Source organism: Candoia aspera, chromosome 6, assembly GCF_035149785.1.
Source record: "Candoia aspera isolate rCanAsp1 chromosome 6, rCanAsp1.hap2, whole genome shotgun sequence".
NCBI lineage: Eukaryota > Metazoa > Chordata > Lepidosauria > Squamata > Boidae > Candoia > Candoia aspera.
This window is the reverse complement of record NC_086158.1, coordinates 65,006,594-65,033,951: the sequence shown is the minus strand read 5'-3', so window position 1 is coordinate 65,033,951 and position 27,358 is coordinate 65,006,594. Positions and strand designations below refer to the sequence as shown.

General features: G+C 38.7%; 1 protein-coding gene across 1 annotated transcript in view; it reads left to right on the top strand.

Moving 5' to 3' along the window:
• The window catches only part of C6H10orf90 (chromosome 6 C10orf90 homolog), a 71,111-nt gene extending 44,394 nt beyond the window's left edge, over positions 1-26,717 (top strand). The window contains exons 5-8 of the mRNA XM_063306155.1: positions 4,031-4,232; positions 24,529-24,592; positions 25,614-25,713; positions 26,434-26,717. Coding sequence (XP_063162225.1) covers positions 4,031-4,232; positions 24,529-24,592; positions 25,614-25,713; positions 26,434-26,472 — 405 coding nt within the window. The 3' untranslated portion in view covers positions 26,473-26,717. The remainder of the gene's footprint in view (positions 1-4,030; positions 4,233-24,528; positions 24,593-25,613; positions 25,714-26,433) is intronic.
• Positions 26,718-27,358: the final 641 nt, after the last annotated feature.

Below are 27,358 nucleotides of genomic sequence, written 5' to 3'. Positions count from 1 at the left end.
GTATCTGCCCATGTGATGAAGAGGAAATTGAAACCATCTCATATGTACTGTTACACTGTAAATTTTATAGTGACATTAGGTAAATCTACATTTTGCCCCTAGTAGATAAACTCCCTGGGAATCCAGATAATTTTTACATGAACCATCTTCTTCAGGATCTAAAACGATTTATTTATTTATCAGATTTTTATCACCGCCCATCTCCCCCACATGGGGGACCATAAAACGATACTTTATGTGTGCAGTAGCCAGCAGATCCATAGGGGCCCTGGTCTCCGGCTGCTGCTACTCAACGCCAGGTCTGTTAACAACAAAGCCCCCTCATAAGTGACTTGATCACTGAGGAGGGGGCAGACCTGGCATGTATTACTGAAACCTGGCTGGCCCCTGAAGGGGGGGTGCCCCTTTCGGAAATGTGCCTGGCCGGGTTTACGGCATGGCACCAGCCAAGACACCAGGGCAGGGGGGGAGGGGTGGCAGTTGTCATCTGGGAGTCTCTGGTGGCCTTCAGGGGCCCTGCCCCACAAGTGGCTGGCTGTGAGACCCTGCTTTTCAAGTTGGGTGCCTGAGAGCAGTTGGGAGTGTTGCTGCTGTACCAGCCTCCCTGCTGCATGGCAACCTCCCTGCCTGACCTGCTGGAAGCCATCTCAGGGTTGGCAGTGGAGTTCCCCAGACTTATGGTTCTGGGGGACTCCAACTTGCCGTCCCTGGGGTGGGCCTCAGAGGCAGTTCAGGAGTTCATAGCTACCATGGCAGCCATGGGCCTGACTCAGATTATTCTGGACCCGACTCGAGACAGTGGCCTCACCACGGACTTAGTTTTCTTGTCAGAGCAGTGGCAATGTGATCTGAGGGGAGAGTTACAGCTATCCCCATTGTCATGGTCAGATCACGCCCTGGTGGCCCTGAGATTCTCTTATGCCGCCCCCCTCCACAGGGAGGCAGGACCCATTCGATTGGTCTGCCCCCGGCGACTGATGGACCCGGCAGGGTTTCATAGGGAGCTGGGGGTTATACCCGGGGATCCACTGCACAGTCCAGTGGAGGCCCTGGCTGCTGCCTGGAATAGGGAGGCGGCTAGGGCCTTGGACAGGATTGTGCCTGTGTGACCTCTCTTGCCTCATCATACTCGATGCTCCCCATGGTTTATGGAGGAGCTGAGGGTTTTGAAGAGGATTAAGAGACGGCTAGAGCACTGCTGGAGGAAGACAAAGACCGAATCCGACCGAACACTGATTAGAGCTGCTATTAAGGCCTACCTGGTGGTGATAAGAGCGGCGAAGCATCAATACTTCTCTGCTCTTATTGCATCTGCAGAATGCCGCCCAATGGCCCTATTTAAAATCACTCAATCCCTTTTGGGGAAGGTGGGTGCAGTGACCTACCTACAGGGCCATGCAGAGGAGGTTTCAGAGCATCTGCAAGAAAAATCCCTCAGATCCGCTCCATGTTAGATTCCAAGCATGAGGCAGGATCTGCGGAGATACCAAGAGAGTGTACTTACCATGTTATCTGGGAAACGTTGGATCCTATTGGACCCGAGGAAGTGGACAGGATCCTCCAGACAGTAAATGCCACCACTTGTCATCTAGACCCATGTCCCTCCTGGATGGTGAGAGCAGCTTGGGAGGTGACATGTGGATGGGTCCAGGTGATGGTTAATACATCCTTGAGGGAGGGGTGTTTCCAACTGCCTTTAAGGAGGCACTGGTACAACCCCTCCTCAAGAAACCATTGCTGGACCCTACTGTACTGGATAATTTTCATCCAGTCTCCCACCTCCCTTTTTTGGGAAAAGTGGTTGAGAAAGTGGTGGTATTACAACTCCAGAGAATTCTGGAGGGAACGGATTATATAAACCCCTTTCAGTCAGGTTTCAGGCCCAGATATCGGACAGAAACAGCATTGGTCGCACTTATGGATGATCTCTGGTGGAAGCGGGATGGGGGTAGTGCATCCATCCTTGCTCTTCTTGACCTCTCAGCGGCTTTCGATACCATCAACCATGGTATCCTTTTGGGTTGGCCCAGGGAGTTGGGGGTGGGCGGTGTAGTTCTGCGCTGGTTCACCTCCTTCCTCCAGGGCCGGTCCCAATCGGTGGTGATAGGGAGTGAGAGATCCGACCCTCGACCCCTCCTTTGTGGGGTGCTGCAGGGTTCGGTTCTCTCTCTTCTCCTTTTCAACATCTACATGAAACCACTGGGCGAGATCATCCATCACCACTGGATGAGGTATCATAAATATGCTGATGATACTCAATTGTATATCTCCATCCCAGGTAAGGTAAGTGATGCTGTGACTGCCCTCTCTCAGTGCCTGGGGGCTGTAGGGGTCTGGATGGGGAACAACAGGCTTCAGTAAGATGGAGTGGCTGTGGGTTAAGGGTTCCTCCGTATCTGGGACTTTGTCATCTTTAGTTCTGGATGGGGTTGCACTGCCCCAGACATACCTGGTGCGTAACCTGGGGGCCCTCATGGACTCACGGCTCCTGCTTTGCATTGTGCATCAGTTATGCCCTTTCCTGGATCGGGAAGCTCTTCGGACAGCCACTCATGCCCTTGTTATCTTCCATATTGACTACTGCAACGTGCTCTACATGAGGCTACCCTTGAAGAGTATCCAGAAACTTCAGCTGGTCCAGAATGCGGCTGCATGGGCTATTTTTGGTGCCCCTAGAAGGGCGCACATAACACCTTTGCTATGCAATCTGCATTGGATACCAGTTTGCTTCTGGGTCCAATTCAAGGTGTTGGTTATCACCTTTAAAGCCCTACATGGCATGGGTCCAGGTTACCAGAGGGACCGCCTCTTCCCTGCCTCATCAGCCCGTCCCACCCAATCATGCAGAGGGGGCATGCTACGGACCCTGTTGATAAGAGAATTCCATCTGGCAGGGTCCAGGAGGCAGGCCTTCTCTGCAGTAGCGCCCGCCCTTTGGAACATCTTGCCCCCGGAGGTGAGATTAGCCCCATCGCTCCTAGCCTTCTGGAGGAAGTTGAAGACCTGGCTCTGCCACCGGGCTTGGGGCAAGGAGGAGAAGTCATACTTAGGGCTGGCTAGTGCCTTGAAGTGCCCCTCCTACATAATGACTGAAGGAGATCATAACCAACTGGATTTTATTAGATGGGGTAGTTGAGAAATTGTTTCAGAGGGATTTTATTGGAATTTTATTATATATTTATTGTTTTATATTGTAAACCGCCCAAGTCCCTCCGGTTGGAGGAGATGGGTGGTGACAAATTTGACAAATAAATAAAATTTGAGTTGCTGCAATGAAAATAAGACAAAACCAGCTAAAGAAGTAATTCCCTCATTTTAAAAATTACTTTTAAATTTAAATATCTTAATAAATTGTTAGAGCATACATATTTTTATTTTTATTTTATAATTACTAATCTTTTAGGCTTATTAATACAGTAATAGCGGAGTGAATGCTATATTATTATATATTTTATTAGTTGGTAGTATATTATTGTATTTCTGTGTTTTACTTTGCTTGTCTCCTTTTAAATTTTGCTGGTCATTGACTGAATAAGTATTGATTGATTGATTGATTGATTGATTGATTGACTGACTGACTGACTGACTGATTGATTGATTGATTGAACAAGGAGTTCTGCAAAGAGCTTTTACTAGCATTTACTTCAGCAAGAATATACTGGTTATACACAGGCTTCTATTCACATTCCCAATGCATGTAATAATTGGAATGCAGGAAAGTTGAAGATATTTCACATCCCCTTCCACTTTATAGTAGTGTACTCTATTAGGACAAAATGAACAAACGTGATTAATGGATACTTGCATAGCACTGGTCAGCTAGTAAGACACACAAGGTAAATGCTAGTACCCATTTGTTCTATGAAGTTAGACATTCTGCAGTGCCAAAAGTTGCTCTGTTAGAGCCACTACGTCTGAGAGTTTCAGATGCTCGATTTGCAAGAAAACTTCCTGATCTTTTCCAGGGACAATAGAAAAAATCTCATTAAGGATGACTGAATGATGTCCTCTGTATTTCTCCCTATATTAGGAGGCGTTGGAAGTTCACAGGCCTCATTTTATTTCCCACTCACAAGAACGATTAAAGAAGCTTGAACACATGGTGCAACTAAGGAAAGCACAACAGGGTGATGCTTTGGGAAAGAAACAAGGAACTGCTCTTTCTTGCAAACTTTCCTCAACTTCCATTACAAGTAAGAAGAAACAATATACAGTTCCTCATCCACTGAGTGGTAAGTTGAGCCCCCATGCCCCCATCAAGCCTGCTGCAGAACTGGATAGCATGCCCACTATTCTTTGCCATCTTTTTGAAACTGTGCATCAATGCCTTCACTGTTGGTGATGTGGCTAAACGCCATGTTCATGGTTGTTTATTTATTTACTCTTCTTATATACTGGCAAATCTAAATGATGGCAGTTTTCACTGTAATAGGTACAAGACATGAAATCCCAATTAAACACAAAAATAAAATCCCAGTTTTTAAAAAAAAACCCAATAAGGCTGATAATGGCTTGTATTAATGAATTAATCTATAATCCCTTAAACCCTTTGCAACAAATAGATTTTACTCTCCTTTTCCCATCCAATGTTCCAAAAAGGGGGAATTATTTTGCCTCACATAGGGATAGGGATAGGTAGTGTGGTGCCTTTAGGTACTAGTGTGCCCATGGATATTTCCCTCTCTATTTGCTAGATCCCCCCCCTCATTTTAATTCATTTTTCTGATTAAAAAAAGGAGGAAATTGAAGTAGAGCATGAGACCCTAGCATCATCTTTACTGACAAGAATGTTGCTGGGACACACAAACATACCATAGGCCCCATAAACGTTTGTTGAAATGGAAATGATTAAAGGCTGCAGTCCAGTCCTTTGTTTAGAAATAGACTCACCTTCCCAGGAAAAAACAGACAAAGCAAGCTGGGCAATCAAACCTTTAGTGGGAATGGGGAGGAGCTAGGGAGACTGACAAGGAGCCACCTTATCAGGTGTGATGGTGTGTGGGAATGACCTTGGGAGACAGGAGGAAGAGCTGCAGCTTAGGCAATGGTCTGATAAGAGGCAGCTCAGTCTTGAGTCTTGCAAGGTTTATGTTAGCCCTTCAAGGTAGTCCAGACAAGAAACACAACCAGGAGCATCAGCACTATCTTTATTGTAAGGTAACATTAAACAGAATCTTGCAAAACTGAAAGTATTTCTCGCCTCCTCTTTCTAGTCTCCAGAAAACTAAGAGGGTCCCTTCTGAAATGCTTCCCATGCTTTTCCCCCACCTGGGGACTGAACTACCTCTTATGAGACCATTGCCTAGGCTGTGGGTCTCCTTCTGTCTCCCAAGGTCATTCCCACATACTGTACCATCACATCAGGTAAATCCCCTTCAGGTCAGTTGGTGTTCTGTGATTGGCCTCATTCCCCAGGGCAACCATTTTGTAAGAGTTTCCACAACATTCTTCTAAAATTCCAGATATGTGCATGGCCCATAAAAATCATTTGTCTCTAGCATGCTTGAACAAATTAACTATTCCCATAATACCTAGCTCTTACGTATTGACATTTTAATGACTGTTATCTGGAAGATGTCTTATAATTTGTACATTCATTAAAATGTCAGGGAGATTTTTTAGAAATATATATTTTAAGGCAAAGTAGGAGAACAGCCTTTTTACTATTAAAGTTCTACCTACACAACAAAACAAAAAAACTGTGTCTAGATTTCATTTCTTGACAGCTCAACAACAGGCATAGATAGGATCGAATCCTAAAATGTTTGTTAGTCATTTTTTTTCACAATAATCTGAAAAGCATTCTTCTACTTTCCACTGGAATCTGAGCAACTACCTACTGATGTGACTTTAGTTGTAAGCTCTTGAAATCCTGTTATTGCTGGGTAAAATAAGACAAAAGACATGGATGAAATGATGGGAAAAATGGTTGAATATTGAGTATTTATTTCTTACATTTAAAAGCCCTAATATTTCTGGTTTCATATGGTGAGCCTTGAGCAGTTATAGATTAATTGATTGTTGTTGTTTTAAATTGTAACCGTTGTTTTTTAGAATAATTTTTTTAATGGATAGGTTGTTCAGTGGAAAATAAACCACAGGCTGGCTGAAGGTAATGGAAGTTGAAGCTGTATCAGGTCAGGCTGCTGATAGATTACCTAGAAATCACCTTATAAGGGCATGTTTTTGCCTTAGATGCTGTTCAAGTTGAAATACTCTGGTTTTCAGCTGGGAATGCTAGTGCTTTGTAGTGTTTGTGGGCAAGCTGCTTCCCTATAGGCGGGAACTCTTATCCCATCGCTCTTTCTTGTTTCTGAGATTCTGCTTCCCCGATAGGTCCTGTAAGGTGAATGCTGACTTGTCAATATTAGATTACCCCCTCAGCAGTCTTGGCTGATCCAGCCCATGAGAAATTGTCAGTTTCCCCTTTCTCTATTGCAAGGGACCAGATTTATGTATATCAAGACTTTTTCTATTATTATTATTATTATTATTTTCTTCTCTTTTGTATCCAGAGGGGCTGAGGGGATTTTTAGGCTTCAGGTTGCATGTCATTTTCATGCTGCTCTTGAGGGATGTGGCTCTCCATTAGTTTAATACAACTGAGGACTAGCCTGTTATTAGAGAACTGCTGTGTTGGTCCTGGCTGAAGCCAAGGTGCGGGTGCTCTTGTTTGAAGCTAATTCAAGTGACAATATCTATCTGAACTTGAACTGTCAGGGTTCTCTGCATGTGTATGGGCTTAAACAAATAACATTTCCACTGCAACTGCAAGCACAGAGTTTGTGGATGGGCACATAGATGGCCAGGAAAAGATTGCAAAGCCATAGAGAGGACATAGCTGCTTTAACGTTTCACGGAAGGATTCTTTGCTCATGCTGGAGTCCTTTGTAAGGGCCCCTTTCAAATGCTCTGCATAGCTCGATTGCTCATCATCCTGTAATACTGAAATCTGGGCTCAAACCACAGACCATGACTTTGCCTTTAGATTGATTCTTTTATTCTAAATTTTAATGAACTGACTAAATAAATTCTGCCTCTGTTCTTTGGAGGAATTTATACTTGTACCCCTGCCTGATTCTGGTCCTAACCTTTATTTATAAAATAATTTTATGAAGTTTTTGGAAAGTACAAATAGTACAAATATGTACAAAAATAAATCTGAAAGCCTTAGTTTTAAAATAGAAGTCCTATTTTACTTGCCATTTTCAAAAGTTCAGAAAACTGAAAGTTCTTCTCAACCAGCACAATAAAAAACTGTATTTGTAAATAATGACTCTGGCCCTAATCTTGTTGGATCCAAGTACCTTGTGTGATTGGCTGCACATTGCTCAGTATTGATTTAAATAAAATACACGAGTTCATTTCAGCAGGACTGGGAAGTTTTGAGTTCTACAGACCATTTTGTTTTGTAACAGTAAAGAAACTAGACAAGAAAGAGGTGAACTAATGCTGGATCCCTAAGACCAGGTTCCAATTGGATTCAGGTCTAATGGATCAAATCCAGTTAATCCAAGTCTATTACTTCATAAATAAATAATGAACGTGTTAATTTGGGCAGACATGTTTACCAAAAATGGGCTGCTTGAGACTTTTTTCTTCTTTTCTTTCTTTGCCTTTTGCATGCAGGATTAGTGAGGGGATTTCAATCGCTGCAGGATCTGAAACAACTAAGAGCAGGGCAGTGATTTTTGTTCCTTGTTCTCAGAAAATTATCACAGGTTGTTCTCAAACTGTTTTTAAGAAGTGGAGGGGGTTGGTGGCAATGTGGAAATTCCCTAAGAATCTTCCTTCAGCACTTTTCCTCCAGTTTCACATAGGTTTCCTCATCTAAAAGCACCTCTCTTGTCTAAACAAAACATCCAGATAAACTGTCTGTTTCCTAAAGGGAGACCAGTCAGGCATTATTCCTATATCAGAAAAGCATGACTGGGTGTCCCCTAGTGATGGGTACACCATCCATAGGAAATCTGTAATATTTATATGCCCCTTACATTTAAGGAGTGGATTGATTATTCTCTGCGATTTATTCTGGGGCCAGGACTGTTGTTCTCAGGGAAATAGAAATGTCTTTGGCTAAATATTAGATGAGCAAATACTTACATCTTCCTTTAAAAAAAGGAGTCTTGTTTGGCCCTATTGTTCCTGGTTGCTGGATCTGTCGTGACTTTCCCAACAGTGAAGGATGCTTCTACCTACTTCCTGGATGAATAACATTGGTGATCATGAATTATGAATTATGATGTCACAATACATTGATGCAAATTAGATTTAGCTATGTGATGATGTCCTGCAGGCAGATGAAGGGAATTCAAACAAGAAAATGAACAGTTTTATAGGAAGCACCAAAACATGCCAAACAGAATTTTCTTTTTATGGGTGGGCAGAAAACTACTGAATACTAAGCTAGGTGAATACTTTCATTAAGACTTTCTTTGTAACTTCACTGTATGTGCAGACTTGCATCCAACTGCTACAGATATCAGGTATATCAGTTCTGCTAAGTGAAGATAATGTTTATGATAAGAATTTAAACATACATTTCTAGTTTGGCTCATAAAAGTTTTTGATGGAGCTAATGTGGTGGAAATATCTAAACCGTTTCCAAATGTTTGTCCCTGAAGAAATTACATTTCTGATAATATTGGGAAGTAGCAATGTGTTTTAAATACTTTATGATGAAAAGCAAACACTTTTAAATTAAAAATGATTCTGCACATCACAAGAATATATCATAAAGGAAATAATTAAATCATGTACCATCTTCCATATAGTTTAAAAACCATTAGTAAACTATCTCCTGATCCACTAATAATATCTGTCAGAAGAAATATGTTGGGCCAGGAAAGGGCAACATTAATATATGAATTAATCTCCCAGATTTATTTGTGTAAAATTAATCTTGTCAGATTAATTAGTCTAAAAACTAATCATTTCAGTCGACTGACCCTCCCAGTCCATTCATATATGCAGCGTGGGATTTGGCTGCATGGAAGCAATACCATGTAATTCAGGCTTAAGTGTAAGATCAGAACACATTTTCTGCATATCTGGTTCATGTGGTTTTGACTATGGTTATAGTCATGAAAGACTTTCTATAACTCAAATAATGGTGATTTAACAAATCATACTGTTATTATAATTTATATTTATACAAATCATACTGTTATTAGAAAAATGGGGAGTTCCTTTATGTCAAATCAGATCTGATCTGATATAGGATGGGACCCTTAGTCTTGAGGAAAAGTTCAATAGTATATCTGCTCCTCTATAATGACAATATTATTTTATACTATTGTTTCAGTAATTTTCTGAGAATTGTTGCCGTGTGTGTGTGTGTGTGATGTGTATTTACACTATGGGAAATGTCTTTTCCAAAATACATTTTCTGGCTTATATGTTTGGTTAGATTCCAAGAGCTTTATGAAGGATTGGTATATGTTTGGTTAGATTGTCTTTGTGTCTTTTAGCCTCTTTACAGTGCTCTTGATTTCTGAAACTAACATTTATGCAGGCTAAGAAATAAAACTCATTAAGGAGTATAACCCTACCTCTAAACCTAACAAAGGAAAACTTTGTGGCAATTTCTGTGTTTGCACAGTGTGATGCAGAGGTTAAAACACAGTTTTCTTTGAATGCATGGAGACAGGATGTTTAAAGGAAGACATGAACAGAAGATGATTCAGGATCTGCTGAATTCCCAGTTATTCTAATGGGAGCAACAACGCTTTAACATTTCCCACTAAGCTAGGCTGCCGAAATGAAGGGAGAAAAAATGCTAGGGAAAGTAGGAGTGGAGTTTGCTTGAATGGATAGTGAGGTCAGTTCAGTTCTATGTACTTCCACACCACACAGTTTCCACCTACCAATCCTTCATAAAGCAATTTGAATCTAATCTGTTTTCATCTTCACTTCTAACCCAAAACACAGAATGTTCAGGGAACAACATAAACCGACAAGAGCTCACATCCAGCTGACCAGTAAAAGTGTACAGTAAAAGTGTACAGTACTCCAAAATCTAATTCAATCAGTGCCATACTCCATGAGGTATTTCAGGTTCTGGAGCAACAACTATCCCTACCACACTTCACAGAAAATGGATATAAAGTAAATATATTGGTAACATCTCACCCCCCCTGCCCCCACATTTTCAGTATATGTTGAGTGTACTTGACTAATTATTTGCAAATAAATTCTGAGCAGTTGCCAGGAAGGGAAGCTTTCAGGCTATAAAGATCCTGTTCTGTTACATTTAAAAGCCTCTTGCAAACTACAGTGGTGAAATGATAGCAAGTTGGCATTTTTATAAGAAATGAGGAATTAACAGGTAAAGTCTCCATTTATTTACACATATCTGTGATGACTACATGCATACACCCTTGTAGTTTTCTTGGCAGCAGTATGGAAGTAGTTTGCCATTGTTGTCTTGGGACTTTTTCAACTTCCCACTGTAGTCTAGAGCCCTGATACTTGCTGTATTTCCTACATCCAAGTACTAATCAGGCATGATATTGCTTAGTTTTTCAAGATCATCCAAGCTCAACTCAAAGCTATTAAATACTGTACACAATAAATGTATTTATTTATATTCAAAGTTTATAAGGTGTTCTAGTTGAAGCTGACTGTAGGCTGCATACAATTCCCTCAATCAAATGTTTATTTTTAATAATTATTTACTTTGTTATAAAATATATATTTTAATAGCTATAAAATATCTTTTATAAACATTGTAAATATCTTTTATAAGCATTGTAAATTTATAAATATAAATGTCAATTAATTAATTGTAAGACCCAATGAGTTAGTCTGGGACCTTTTCTATATTCTTATTTAAACATTAGTTTGTTTATTGCAATTCTGCCTTGCCTGGAAGTGAGACAGAGCACTCAGCACTCCCTCTTCAATAAACCTGTGAGGCATGCTGGGCCGAAGAATCATGACTGGATCAAAGTATTCATACAGTTTCATTTCTGGGTGGAGATTTTGAAGTCTCCCTGATCCAAATCCACTGCTTTAACCATTACAACACTGTGGTTCTTGATGATCTGAACAGAGTATTGCCTGCAGGTTTAAATACAGGTGCAAACTATTTTCATAAAGAGTTGGAAGGGACCACAGAGGTAATCTAGTTCAAACCTCTTTTCGGTGCATGGTTCATTAAAACGCCTTTGCCAGCTGATCATCCAACCTCTGTTTGAAGACCTCTAGTGAAGGAAAACTCACTACATCATGTGGCGGCCTGTTCCACTGGCTGACAGTGCATACAATCTGGATGTTCTACTGAGCTGTAGCCTTTACCTGCTTCTTGATTGTTTTGACCCATTGGCTCTGGTTGTGCCTTCTGGGGAATAGAAAATAAGTTTATTTCCTCTTCTGTGTGATAGTCCTTCAGATATTTGAAGACTGTTATAATTTTTCTCATTCTCCAGTAAGGATGAAATAAATCTTTCATTGAAGAAACTTTACTTTTGAGGAGGGAAGGGGAAATGACAAAATTGGCAAATATTTTTTAATGAAAAAACTCAGCTTCTTACATTAAAAGGAAAGAAAATCTCTTTTGCTATGCTTGACTTTGTAACTTCAGTAAATCCTTGTTCATCTGTAATTCAGCAGAAAAGAGAGAAGTAGTCACTGAATCTTTATTTCTCTGCTGATGGAATGTGGCAGGAGAAATCCCTACAGGAAAGAGTTTCAAGGTGCCTCTGCTATAGTTACAAATTGACAGATCTCTACAGATGATTCACCTTCTGTTTCAAATAGGCTATCACTAACATTTTGATTAGAGAGCCAGTTTGGTGTAGTGCTTAAGGCACTAAACTAGAAACTGGGAGACTGTGAGTTCTAGTCCCATCTTAGGCACGAAACCAGCTGGGTGACCTTGGGCCAGTCACCCTCTCAGTCCTAGGAAGAAGGCAATGGCAAACCACTTCTGAAAAACCTTGCCAAGAAAACTGCAGGGACTTGTCTAGGCAGTCCCCGAGAATCGGACATGACTGAACGAATAAAAAAAAAATCCTATTGTACTAATTCATCCCTCAGTTCACCACAAAGGCCTAAACCATATGTTGTTATACTGTTCCCTATATAAGGACTCTAGACAGATCCTTATATATCTGATATTGAAAAAATATCCAGGCAGGGACTGTGATTTCTATTTAATGCTACTTCTTTCAGACAAGGACCTGAAAATATCCTCCCAGGTTGCCCAGTTCTGTGCTACCATCTGCACTATACACCGCACCATCACTTAGGTTTAGAATTTCTTAATACAGTATTTTATTTCAATTTATTTTAGTATTTTCATTCTTAATTAATTTTAGATCATATTATACTAATTGTTTTTTGTTATATATAAATGTAGGATTGTTGCTTTTGTGTAATTTTATTGTATCTGGCCTTATTGGTCTGTAATAAACATGTTGTTGTTGCCAACAAAACTATAGGGACTTGTCCAGGCAGTCTCCGAGAATCGGACACAATTGAACGGATCAAAAAAAAATTTTTTTGCTTAGCAAAGGCAGATACTGGGAAAGTCACTCCTTTGTCCCCTATATTCTAGTAGTGGACTAATCTTCAAAATATTGAGACCTTAATTGGAAAAATGTTATTGTTTATTTTACTACCATTTTAAGTAGAGCATAGAGAAAATGATGCAAGGAATAATGGCTTGGAACTTAAGGAAACTAACCTAATAGGAATTTCCAGTGTTATCCTTGCTTTTCTCCCTAAAGCTTCTCTGGGGAAGGTGTAAATGTATTTTAGGAATTGGTCCATGTTGATTGATTGATCATGCTCCATCAAAGTCATTTTCAAGTCCTAGCAACCACCTAGATTTTCTCCATGATGATCTAACCCTAACCTGGTCTTTCAAGTCTCCCAACAGTGCCCTCATTGGCTCCGTAACTGAGTCCAGCCACCTTGCTGCTGGTTGTCCTCTACTTCTCTTTCCTTCCACTTTTCCCAGCATTAGAGCCTGTTCCAGAGAGCTGCGTATTCACATAATGTGTCCAAAGTAGGATAATTTGAGTCTGGTCATTTGTGCCTCAAGTGAGAACTCTGGGTTGATTTGTTCAATGAGTCATCAGTTTGTTTTCTTGGCTGTCCACAGTATTCTCAGGTGTCTTCTCCAACACCAAAGTTCAAAGGTGTCAATACTCTTCCTATCCTGCTTCTTTAAAGTCCAAATTTCACTTCCAAAGAATGTCACAGGGAATACCATGGCTTGCATGATCTTTGTAGGTATAGACCCTGTAGTCTATATGTTTCTCAAACAAGCAAAAATGTACCATCTTAGCACTGAGAAAAAAGATAAAAAATGAATTGTTCATAGATTGGATTTGGCAAATCCAAATTTTAAAAGGTTTATTTTAAGAACAACTAATCCTCATCTTTGCACTATTACTGAAGATAACATTTCAGTCACCAAACACCTTTATTAATCACTCAAGAAACAATAGCCTATCTCCTTAATGATAAACACCCTTACATTATTTTTTGTCCGTACCTCATCTCTTGTCGTCATATTTGTGTGGATTTAAAATATTCTAGAATCTATTAGATCTCATAATGCTTTTCTAATCTTCAAAACTATAGTTAATTGATAAAAATCATTTTATCGTATGATTCCTTGTTGGTGTAACAACAAATCAAAATGAGGCAAAACTGATTCTTGCAGAGAGAGACAAAAAGAAACCATATAAGCTTGAAGTTCACTCAGGAACATTTCTGCTTGTGCAAATAGCATTAAACCATAGTTCAATGTATACATCAAATTTTCTCATCTAGATAAAGGGACTTGTGGGGAAATCTCCATTTATGTTCCTATGATCTGAGCTCCTTCAGATGCAACTTAATGAATTTAACTACTTATTTCACTATTCTCTTTTCCATTTATACATTTTCCAGTCTGACTTTTAAAAACCAAATCATGACATAAATACAATTGGGGTATTGAGTGATTTTAAAAACATACACGTATTTGTCCTTGTCATTTTTTATTCCCAGAGCCTCCTTTAGGCTGTTCTTTTTTATATTTACTCTGGCTGCTCACCTGGGATATGAGAACCAATAGTTTCATGATTTGACTTCTACTATGCCTGCTGAGCAGAAAAAAAAAGTAACCTTGAAAGCACCTCTCCTCTCAGAGTGATCTTGGAAACAAATATCCTGCTGCAGAAATTCTAAACCTTAGTAGCAAGGTTTTAGTTGTAAAAATGTGAGATCATGAAGGTGAAGGCACTCAAACACTGTGAGGCTCAATCTTGGGCAAGATCAACCATTTAGGAAAAAGAGATAATATGTCCTGAATTAAGTCTGCTATCTCTAACTATTCCTTTCCTTGTATCAATTTTGATTACAACGTAGAAAAACTATAAGGACAGGGCCAAAAATGACTGTCTGCAGATTTCTTGTTCCATCGGAAGTTATATGTTCATTTAAACATGTGAAAAACAGAAAACCTTAGAGGATATAGTGATGTGATGGAAATTGGCTCACCGCATACACTGAATATTTGCTTTAAAAAAAAACACCCATAGAGTTCCAGCATTGACCCTTTATCAGTATGTCCATCAATTTTTGTCTGATAAAAATAGAATAACAGACCTTGAAGGAGCCATTTTAGACAAACTGAGTCTGCTCCCCTTACTTAGTGCAGAAAATCCTAGTTACAATTCCAAGTTGTTACTGTAGTCTTTGCTTGAAAATATCCAACAAAGGAAGAGCCCACTAGCTCCTCAGACATTTGATTCTAGGTCAGAATGCTCTTACAGTTAGGAAGCTTTTTGTTAACATTCTGTTGGAATGTGCCTCCCTGTAACTTTATTAATAAAATTGTTTTTAACATTAAAAACAAATTTAAAGTGGGATAAGACCATTATGTCTGGAAAGACAGAATAGGTCATGGTCTTTTTTTATCTAACATCACTTCAGCATGTCTGGATGTTGAAGGGTGTTGTTATATCTCCCACCTTCTGTTGTTGATATTTTTTTCTCTCTCTCGAAGCTAAACATACCTATCCCAATCTCTCATCACAGGATGGTTTCCAATTCCCTGTTCATTTTTATTGCCCTTTCCCAGTTGGCCTGAATCTTTCTTAATATGTGGTGCCCAGAAATAGAACAACTCAGAATATAGTAGAAATATTACTTCGAGTGATTTGAATCTATACTTCAACATTCAACTTTCTCCAGTCACCTCCCATTTCATCTCTTCTCTAGGATTTCTCAAAGACAGTAGATATAAGTTAGCCAGTTTATTAGCAAGTTCCATCAATACCTAGGCATACAATTCATCTGGCCTGGAGATTTGAGCTCATAAATTACTAATATCTATGATTCTGTTGGGCTTGAGATGAAATCCTGCTCCTTCAATCTCCTCTTCATAATTGCCTTGTGAAACAGAAATCTTTTTTTGGGAGAAGCTTTAGCTTTGCAAGAACCATTTCTACAAGTCTGGACTACCTGAATGCATTCTTCCTTTGCAATCCACTTCTCTTTCCCTATGTGCCCCTTTTCATTTTTAAATCTCCTAAATCATCATCCACCTTTTTATGCATATGCATTGGCTGTTGCTTCTGTCTTCCATTTTTTTCACTCAATGGAATTTCTTGCTATTTTTCTTTTTAGGACTTCTTTTTCTAGGAACACCTTCCTCTCTTGAGTACCTTTTCTTAATATCTTCTCCTGACATAGAATCATACTTGTTATTACTGTTAATTTAGTATCAACTATTTTCTTGAAGACCAGGATACACGTTTGACTACATTTACCATGAGTTTTCCTTAAAAGCAAGAACTCCACAATTACAGGATCATCCTTCTTTACAGTAATATACCCATAGAATTGGATGCAATTCTTGACAATAAATAGTAATTCCACTTGGAAGCTGTTGTAGCTTTGAAGGAATATGTGCTACATATATTGATTCATCTATCTCATCGAATCTTCTAAACCATTCAGTGGCAAGACATTTAAACTGAACAGCCACCAAAGCATCTTGAAGAAACAAAAAGTTGTTTAATGCCTGTAGCACCAACTACTGCCTATATTATTGCCTTCAGGGGCGGTTTTCTCCCTTTCAAATTAATCTCCAGCTTTAGGAATATCAGCTATTTTAAATTTGTTTTTCTGTACCTTAGATAATGATTGATTGATTGATTGATTGATTGATTGATTGATTGATTATGCACCATCAAGTCAGTGTTGACTCTTAGCAACCTCATAGATAGATTTTCTCCATGACGATCCATCCCTAGCCTGGTCTTTCAGGTCTTCCAACGGTACACCCATCATCACTTTGCTGCTAGTTGTCCTCTTCTTCTCCTCTTTCTTTCCACCTTTGCCAGCACAAGAGCCTTCTCTAGAGAGCTAGGTCTTTGCATAATGTGTCTGAAGTTGGATAATTTGAGCGTTGTCATCTGTGCCTCAAATGAGAACTCTGGGTTGATTTGTTCAATGATGCATTGATTTGTTTTCTTGGCTGACAATGGTATTCTCAGAAGTCTTCTCCAACACCAAAATTCAAAACCCTCAATACTCTTCCTATCCTGCTTGTTCAAAGTCCAACTTTCACTTCCATAATGTGTCACTGGGAATACCATTGCTTGCACTAATTCTGATTCTTTGTAAGTATAGACACACGGCATCTGAATATCTTTTCCGAGACCTTCATGGCTGCTCTACCAGGATATACTCTGCAGTATATTTCTTGATTGCTTATTCCTTTACCGTTGATGGTTGATCCTAAAAAGCAGAAGTTATCTACCGCTTTGATTTATCAAATTTGTCACTGCCCATCTCCTCCTACTGGAGGGACTCTGATATCTTGTTATCTTCATTATCAATTCTAAGCTGGTTGTTGCACCTGTTGTCATTAGGTTGGTCTTCTTTCTATTTAATTTTAGTCCCATTTTTTTCACTATGCTCCTTGACTATATACAGTAGGATACAGGGTTCAACTCCTTCTTAACTTCCATTGCAGGGGCCTAATCTTTCTTAGACGAAGGGTTACACCCTTTGGTGAGCTAGTATTATACTTCATAAACCATAGGGGACAAGGCAAAAATTTAATGTGATTTAAATCTAATTATGATTAAATTAATGAAAGAATTACTTTGATCACACCTCATGTATTCAGTAATTCTCTCTCATAAATAACAGTTCAGTGGCAACTTGGAAACTGTTACATTGATAAACTGTACATCTGGATTCTACTGTGACCTGTTCCCTTTGACAAAGCAGTTTTTACACATCCCCTTCTTTGCTTCCAGGTTGGTCGAGTTCATTAAGTGTCAGGACCAGCAGCCGAAGACATTGTGCTGCCTGAGGTGAAGGAGAAAATGTCCCCTTTTATTCTTTAGCACTGGTGAAGAGACAGTATACTTCATCAAGTCTGAAGTTGGCAGACTGGGGAATGCAGGTCAGGCATACAGCCCGCCCCACAGAATCGATCCTCTCACACAGTTGCTTGCCCAATTCCATGTAATGGCCAGGTCAACTGTATTAATTGCTCTCTGGAAACCACAAGGAATGAGAGATGCAAGATAGGCTTAGATTTCCAGTGCTTTAACTAACTCTGCTACATTATAGTATGTTTCCTGGATTAATCCCCATCTACTGTCTCCTTATATTTATGCTAAATTGATGCGCGTGGTCAGCTTTTGGAGACTTCTTGGCAAGTGAACCTGCACCTGCACTGGATATACAGAGATTTTCTTGATACTGCAGTAAAGGTGATGACTGCTTTTTCGAAGCATGAATAAACTGGGGTCAGATAAGCATTTTTCATGATAATGCTGTCTCAACTGCAATTCCAGAGTTGCTGAGATACCAAAGCAAAGAATGGTGAAGATTATTCTGTTTCACATATGAAATAGAATCTCGACTGAGAATAGAAGAGCATCAGATCCCACATAAATTATACAACCCCTTTTCCAGTGTTCCTGTTAAATAACTACAATCAGTCCCATTTTCCTAGAAAATGCTAATATTGGTGCAGTTCCTATTTACCTATTCCACCCCAAAGGTACTTATTAGATGTAGTTGTGTTATAGGCACAAGATGCCGTTTTTTTTAGAATGGAATGTTATAGCTCACATTATCATAAGACCAGATTTATGCCAAACAACTTGAAACTCATTTTTATTAACCTTTGTGTTGTATAATTTTAATGGTTCATTTCAAGGAAGCTAATTAATCCAAGACAAACTACTTGCTGTGGACTATACTGAACAAATTAGAGATCCCACTGTGACGAACTGAATAGAAATGATGTTCAAATATCTGGATTTAAATCTAAAAAAACATGATGTAATTATTTCAGTGACAGGGTTACCAGCTGTTTATAGTACTTTAAATCTACATAATGAACAATCTTGTGCTCTTAGTGTAAAAAAAAACAAACTATGAGTGATTGTGTAACGTGCAAAAGCATATGTCTTCATTATTTTATGTTAATGTAATTCCTCTCTCACTCCCCAAAGTAATATTTTTCCCCCAGAATCACAGTTTAGAGAATTGTAAAGCTGCTGTCCATCTCTGCATTTGATACTTGTTTGTTTCTGTTGGCATTTTATAGATTTATGTTACAGAGGGCTTTTGAAATCCATATTTTCACGAGTACTTAGAAATAACAGAATTGACAGTCTCCCTTAGTGTTTTCAAGTAATTACTTCTGTGCTGGTTTGAATGACATTCAGAGATACCCTTCAGTGAACTAATATTTGTTTGGAGCTTAAAAATACATTATTTTTAGCAAAAGGAACCAATTTTGTGTCTCTTCCCAATTCTTTTAATGCTTTAGGAAGGTTGTAAATGCTATCATCAGGATTTGGGATTAGAGGCTTTGAACAAAGACTTTCAACATTCATTTTGTCTGCAGTACTGTTTCATGTTTTGCCTCACGAATTCTCTTTTTTTCTTAGAGTTTTTATATTTTACTATTGTATAGCGAATGCTTCCTTTACACAAAAGATAATAATTGTCCTGATCATACCAATTTTGTTCAGTATAGAGCTCAGTATTTGTATTGCAAAAAGCATTCCTCCCCTCCCCGAAAACTGTCCTATTCATGCTGTCATTCAGGTGTCTGAATATATCATAATACATCTTCATTGCTGAAGTGCAATGTTTTTGTGACATTTTTTCTAAGAAAATGTTTTCCTTTTCCTGCAATTCAGATTCATCCATTCAGGTGCTCATTCAATTCTATTTCTCGCCTTTCTAGCATTTCCTCATTCAGAGCTTTGAACCCCTTGAGTGGGTTTCAAAAGCTTCCACTTAAAATCCACAACTTCTTGGCTCTCCTCACTTCCCAGAAATATGAAATCACTAGCAGACATTTCCTGCAGGATCTGATAGATCAGGCCAGTATAATTGGGAGAAGGTAGTTCTATAGATGTCCAGGAATGAAGCCATGAAGAGCTTTATAAGTTAATTCCAGCATCTTAAATTGTACTTAGAAACTTACTAGTAAATCACTGAAGGGCCCACAGATTTGCTATTATTTGTTCCTAGTTTCAGGAGTCAGGATATATATGCAAGCAACAGCATTCTGGACCAATTGTAGTTTCTGAATATTCTTCAAGGGAGGTCCCATATAAAGCATATTGTGGTAATCCAATCAGGTGGTGATGAGGGTATGAATCACTCTAGTTGGGTCCCTTTGCACCAGGTTGGGTCACAATTAGTTCACCAGCCAAAACCAGGCAAAGGTCCCCCTTGTTAGGGCTTCTACCTGTTTTCTAATAGGAGCTGTGAGTCCAGGAGGACCCCCAGATCATGAACCTGCTTTTTCAAGGGTGGTGCCTATCAATAGAGATAACACTGCCATTGGCAGATAATCCCAGAATATAAACAGTAATTCTGTTTTATTAGGGTTCAGTTTTAATCTGTTCTCTTCCATTTTAGATCCTTACAGCTTCCAAGCAGCTGGATTTGTTATTAATAGCATCTTCCCAAAGGCCAAGAGTGGCTGTAGAAAACTGGGTGCAATATTGATGATAATGTGCCTCAAACTGTTAGATGATCTCACCCAGTGGTTAGGTGCTAAAAAGTAGGGGACAGAGGAGTGACCCCTGTGGTACTCCACATGTCAGAGGCCATTGGGCTGACCTCTCCTTCCCCACCACCATGGCATCAACATATAGGGTAGTATTGCACATTGACTTGTGTAAATGGTATCACTTTGAAACTGAAAGCAATTTTTCTCTTCTTAAGTAAATACTAAATGGTACGTACTTGAGTTCATGGATTGCCTGGAGCAACTTCCATAAATATTTGTAAAATCCATGTGGTATCTTTAGAATTTAAGAACAGAACCTGAAAAGAGAAGATCTTGTTTCAGGGCACTGAAAAATTATTATCATGTATATCACACTAAGCCGCATTGTGGCATATACTGCTTATAACACACATTATTTCAAGCCAGCATGGTGCATCAAAAGACGGCAACAAAAACTATGTGACAGATTTACAGCTCAATTCTAATTACACGTACTGGGAAGTAACTCCCAGTAGTTATTTCATTGGCTCTTATTTCCAAAATGCACATGCAATTGAATCTCTGTTTCTTTTGAGACATCTGTCATCACAATTCTTGTGAGCCAAAAGTATGTTTAGGATTAGAATCTGGCTAGCAGAATAAATACAAAAACTTGGAAATAAATTGATTTTATTAGAGTTTAAGGGTGCAGTCCTATGGTACCTGGGAGTGTGATCTAGAGACTAAAAGAAATTTGATACCTCAAATAGGAAAGACCATTCCACAGTGTTGGGGTCATTACTGTAAAGCCCTATTGCAGCTGCTAAGGTTGTTAGCTTCATTAATGATAGAAAGCAAAAGAATGTTGTAAGAAATTAAACTAGACTAGGCAATCTGTATGAAAGTTTTTCAGCCTCACATTGGCATTGGGCTTTGAAAGCTTAACTCAATCAGTGCAGATGACATAAACTAACCAAATATATCAATATCATTGAGAATCATAAGAAGATAAGCAGACACTTTTGCAATAGCTGGAGTTTTTCAGCCTTTGTAGCTTCAAGAATGGCCCCCAAAATCAAAAATATTAAGCTGAGTTGGATTTATTGATTTATTGGTTGTATTTATACCCCTCCCATTCCCATAGGACTTTCAGAGGTTTCACAAAAATACAAACATTTAAACATCTACAGTTCAATACAATCCAAAAGCATAAGACACAGAGCCCAGAACATTAAAAAAAAATCTAGGAAAAACAATCCAGAAAAGACAGGAGCACCTTTTGGAATAGCTCCATCTTCAACTTCTTCTGGAAGGTGGCTAAAGTTAAGCACAATCTAATTTCTAATGGAAGGCATTTCCAGAGGGCTGACACTACTATAGAGAAGCAGGGTCTCTGTGCCTTGGCCCATTACACTTCCACAAAGCAGGGAATCACCAGCTGCTTTTCCTGGCAAAATCAACCCCTGTAGCACCCTACAAAGGAGCACCCACCAAATTAACTTGTCCTCTCTTATCACTCGAACCAGCTACTGAATCACTGTAAAATAGTGCCCCCAATTCCCAAAGTTGGCTCAGATGGATACCATGATCAATGGTATTAAAAGCTGCTCAGAGGTCTAAAAGGACCAGGGCAGGCACATTACCCCCATCCAGATCCTAACATAGGTCATCCACTAGTATAATAACCAACACAGACTCCATCCCAGGCCAAGGGAAGAATCCTGACTGACAAAGGTACACACAATCCCTTTCATCCAGGGCAGTCTGTAGTTGGTTCCTCGCTACCTTCTCAACAACCTTCACTAAAAAGAAGAAGATTGGAGACTGGGCAGTAGTTATCCAATATCTCTGGATACAGTGAGGGTCTCTTAAGGGGAGGGCATACCACAACATCCTTCAAGAGTGAGGGCAACACCCATTTTCAGAAGGAACTATTGACAATCTTCTGGCTCCAGAGAATAACACCCCACCCCCCTTCAGTACAAGAGCCATGAAGAACAAAAGTCTAAGCCGCAGGTGGCAGAAGACATCCTAGAGGACACCCTATCCACTTGTTCAGAAGTCATGGGCCAAAGAGAATCCTAGATAACCAGGCAAGACATTGTTCTAGTCACAACTCTAGACCCTGCCCAAGTGGTAGGCTAAAATATAAAGCAAGGATTTTCAAATTCTTCCTAGCCTGTTAGTTTTTTAAAAACAAATCCTGGAACCACTGATCAAGAGACAAAGCACTAGTGATTGAAAATCAGCAGTAAAATGAAACTTGTGCTAAATTTGTGCAAATGTATATATTCAACAATAGATGCACCAATTACAGCACTGAAATTTGTTTTGCTTTTTCTGTTTTCACCTGTTTCAGTACTTTTTGCAGTTCTGCCAGTCTGTAATCAGTGAACATTTCCATATGTGGAAAAATGTTAACATTACATAAATATTTATTAGGCCTAATCAAAAAACAAAAATAATATGCATAAACTGAGAGACATATATCTAGGATGGGTATGATAGTTTAATATTGTGAAGCTGAAGAATTATACAGGAAAAGCACCAGTTGGGATGTCATTTAGAATGAATCCGTTACTTAGGAATGCTGATGGCCTGGGGTACATAAATATGACATGCAGCATAGTAATATAGACAGGAGTAATGGATTAACACAATGAAATTAAATTGGATTTTTCCCCCATTGGGAATGCCTGGTTGAAGCCACTTCACCCATCTTCCTCCTGCCTACCTGCCTTTGCAAATGTGATAGTTTATGAGAGGAAGTCCTACTCCAAAGGGATTTGAAACACACGTGCCCTGCAGCAAAGCAGTGCAGTTCTAAATTTCTTTATTAATTTAGTAGGTGTGCACAGGATGCTACCTTGATTATTAGGCAGACCTCTTAGGGACATTCACATGCATACACACAAATATTCTCTGCAACTTGGAAAGTGAAGAGGGAGAGAGGGAAGGACCCCAGTTCCACTTGCAGAGTTAAAAATATTTGTCAGAGTTTGAGGTAGAGTAGATGGCGGAATGAATTAGATGTATGTATATACATGTATATACATATGTATATGTATATGTACAGTGTGTGTTTGTGTGTGTGTCTGTGTGTGTGTGTAGTTTTCTTCACCTGTAGGATTATGGAATCCAATTTGAAAACCCCCATCCTAGTTCATACTCACTTCCAAAAATGCTTAGGATATGTTTGAACCTCCAGGTAGCTGCATCTCAGTGCTTTGTTTGGAAGTATGCCTCCTTGCCCAGAAAAAAAAAGACAAAAGTAGGCTGAGGGTGATCCATATAAGAGATAGTGCTGGCAGGGCCGTAACTGGGGTCAGGGGGCAACCGGAGCATGTGCCCCGGGCACCGTGCTGGTGGGGCACCAAAATGAGTGCTGGGGGGGCGCCAAAATGGGTGCAGAATCCATGTTTGCCCTGGGTGACACAGACCCTAGTTGCAGCCCTGAGTGCTGGGGCTAAAAAAGAAAGAGGAACTGTCATGAGTAAGGATGGCGAGCAGGGGGCTCCCATCCAGGCTGTAAAGCGCATGCGTAGCACTGAGGAATTAGGTGGCCATTCCAAGAGACACCGATCGGGCCTGCCTTAACCTTTGGGGTTTATATGTCTGGGTTTTTCCCACGCTTCTTCAGTTTGTTAGGATTTTCCTGTTATGTAGCTGCAATAAAACACTAGAGACCTGTTCCTTGTCTCAGCGTGGTTCCTGGCTGTTAGGACAGGAACATCTCTAAACACAAATAATCAGCAGAAGAGTTCTGCTTTCAGGTTATCAAGTAAATGGATTTTTACTCTGTCATGCAAACATTCAGAGAAGAGTGATTCAGAACATGCTAATCAAGGAGGGCTGGAGGGTGCCTATTTCAGTTCTCCAGATTCGGTATTCTAAAGCCTAATTCTTGGCATTAAAACTCATTAAAGAAAATCTGTATGAATTTTGTTTTCTTGATTGTGTGCTGCAGTTAAGGGGCTTGACAATAGGAAACACCTGGAAGAAGGAGCTTGAGAACTTGTTGAACAGCATCCTTACTAGCTGGCCTTCTGGCAAATCAGTGCTTTATGACTTCTCATGTCCAGCATGGTAGCCATTTTGCAAGAACACCATAATGTGCTGTCAGAATCCCAAATGTGCCTACCATTCAAAGATCTTAGAGGTCTCAGACAACATCTGTAAGATATTGGTCATGTGATGGAGATATGAAACCTTGCTATTCCTAATCGTTTTTTATAAGGCATAACGCTATTGTAAAATTTATTCTGGTATAATATCATGTTTGAAATACAGCAGTCTACCTATAGAAACTAAACTTGGATTAGGGGATGTGGGAAGCAAGGCAAGAGTAAGTAGGAAGGACTACTGTCTAACACCCCCCCACACTTCATAGAAACAGCTAGAATGAATCTTTTGTGTGATGCTGAATCAGAAAAATTGCCATTCTAGTTCTAGCAGTCTTGGTGTATGCTAAAAAAAGCAAAACAGCTACTTGTCTCATTGAAGTTTGTTAATATTACTAGTACAGTGTAACTTTTGTTTTCTATTAGATAACCTGTTCAAACCAAAAGAACGGTACATTTCAGAAAAGGAGATGCATATGCGATCAAAAAGGTAGGAGCATCCTAAAGGGCACTGAAGTTTTTCCATCATGAACTTGATTCATCTCCCTTCTCCTTTGAGTAATGAGCAATTATGAATTTTCAGGTATGGTTTGATTTGCTTTAGAGCTTGACACAAATCCACCCTCCAATCTTTTATTGTATTTATTTGTTAAACAAATTTGTGGCCACCCAACTCTCACACAGTGACTCTGGGTGGCTTACAGAATTTTTGTATGGTATATTGACAAGTGTAATTGTGGGTCAGCCCAATAAATGATATTAATTTCTTGAGAGACAGTTTGTATTTTCTTAGTTCCATTTTGAAAGTATGTCACATGTGAACTTCTTTGCTTTTTCCTGGGCAGCTGATGGAGATCAGAATGCTCTTGGCTGTGTTCTTAGAATGCCTGAGACATCACCTCAGCAACTGGCTGATAGGATTCTTTTAGGTACCTTCTACTGAAGTACAAGCAGCAGCTAGCATACCAAGAGCAACAATATGATTTGATATTAGCCAATTTCTGAATACTTCCATAGGCAGTATTTTGTATCTCAAGGTGGGCAGAAAGGAGAGATGTGTGCAAGAAATGCTTCTCAGATAATGCATGCACTCCCTTCCACAAAAAATAAAGTCAGAAGAACTGGGTCCTTTATATGACATTCATACTTTAGGGTAGCCTTCCCAAAAAGACAATAAAAAGCCACAATTCACAGTCAGTATTACATTCTGGAAATTTTGACATATTTAGTAGATATCATAATAGAAGCCATAATAGAAGAGATTATAGTTTTACATTTTTTTAGTAGAGATAATATAAATAAATGATAGAATGTAATATTTTTTAAAATGTAGATCTACTGATTGCCTTACGTTTTGAACAGTTTTACCTGCCATGCTGTCTTAACATTAACATAGGGTATATCAGAAATAGTAATAATCATTACAGCATATTTTGAAATCCATCCTTTTAAAAGCCAATTGAGGGTTGCATTCTAGAATGACTAAACTTAACTATGTTTAATTGTCGCAGGATTTATAATAATCTTCCTGAAGTGAAGAAGAAACAAGAAGAGAAACAGAAACGGATAATTATACAGAGCAATAGGAAGCGGGTTGAAATATTTAAAAAGGTAGTTTCCAATGAATTGTTACAATGCAAAAAAAAAAAACCCTATTACACAGCAAAACAGGAAGCTGAATCCTCAGCATTCTCATCCCATTTTCACATAGCTGACCTGCAGGTTCAGCATAAAAAAACAGAAGTTTCATATCCTGAGTTCCTCCATTTGTGCTTTGAACATCTCTGGGGAAAGTAAATAAGATTATGAAAATATAGTGATATTTTGCTTGTGTATGTGGGTCTTGGTGTGAAATCTTCTTGCCTGTTTGGTGCACACTCAAATTTAATAATGTGCTGGAAAATGGTATGTAATAGAATTCTGCGAGACCCACTTATGAGATTAAAGAAGTGGGCAATTAGCTAGCTTATAAAATTCATTTCTGTGAAAGTAATAAACAAAATGAATCTTAAACCTGGGTATTTGTAAAGCAAGCAAGTTCTTCTCACATGTAGTGAAGAAAAAAGTTTCTAATAAGTATACATGGTTTCTATTGTTATAGATATTATCCATTATACTATAATTATATCATACAACTTTATTTTATTATAGTAGATTATTGTTTTAAGCTTGTGAGCTCACTATGTATCCTCCACATACTTTGTACTTATAACTGCATATATTATGATACCAAAAACTATCCTGTCTTTTATCTTTTATAGTTTTGTTTTTTGACGGTAAAATTTTTGATATCACAGCTTAAAGGTTGACTTTATGTTTGTTTTCCTTTAGCAATTATTGGACCAACTTCTTCAAAGAAATACAGAATGAATAAAGATTCCTTGGCACATCACATCGTTCTTCTTGGAACTTCAATGCCTTTGAAAATTAAAAAGCCATATAAACCTAGAATGACCTTTAATCACACAGCAACTTTGTTTATAGACAAAGAAAATAGCTTAATTTTTCCTTAAAAAAATCTAAGTAATTCTGGAAAATTACTGGATTAAATTCCAGTGGGACAACTTTAAAATGGTTTTATGCCGTTGTTAAGGTAAACACATTATTTATTTATTTTCTGCCTTTTAAGCCACAAAGAAAACTTTTAATTTATGAATGCAGGGATATTTAAGCTTACCTACTATAAACATTAATATGTAATTCTTATATATTCCACTTATAGATTGCATCAGGTATAAACTTGGCTCTTTTAAATAAAAGAGAAAATGAATATGGTTGTTATTATGGTTAGAAACAAGTTACAGGAGCAAGGCTGACTATTCATTTGAACTGCAAATTTAAATTAATGGCTAATATAACAGGCAAATATTTTAATCTATGAAGTACTGTATTTCTGTTTCATACAGTGAATGGGTTACCATTAATATCTAGTTAATTATTATTTTCAAAGATGTTATTTACTAAGCCATGTAATTTTTCCTGTCTTCATTTGTTATATTTATTAGAAGTAGTGCATTAAAAAAAATGGTGATTTTGATCAGTCAGCATGAAAGATTACACAATTCAAAACAACTAATGTATGCTTCACAAATGTTTAAAACTATAGTTTGTATATTCAGAAATAAAGCAAGCTAAACTTTATTCAAATAAATAAAATAGACCAAGTTCTACTAGTTGTATTAATCTCAAAGCTATTATTAAAAAGCAGAATAAAATTCATATGTTTCTAACAGTGTAATAGGCTTTCCCTAGACCT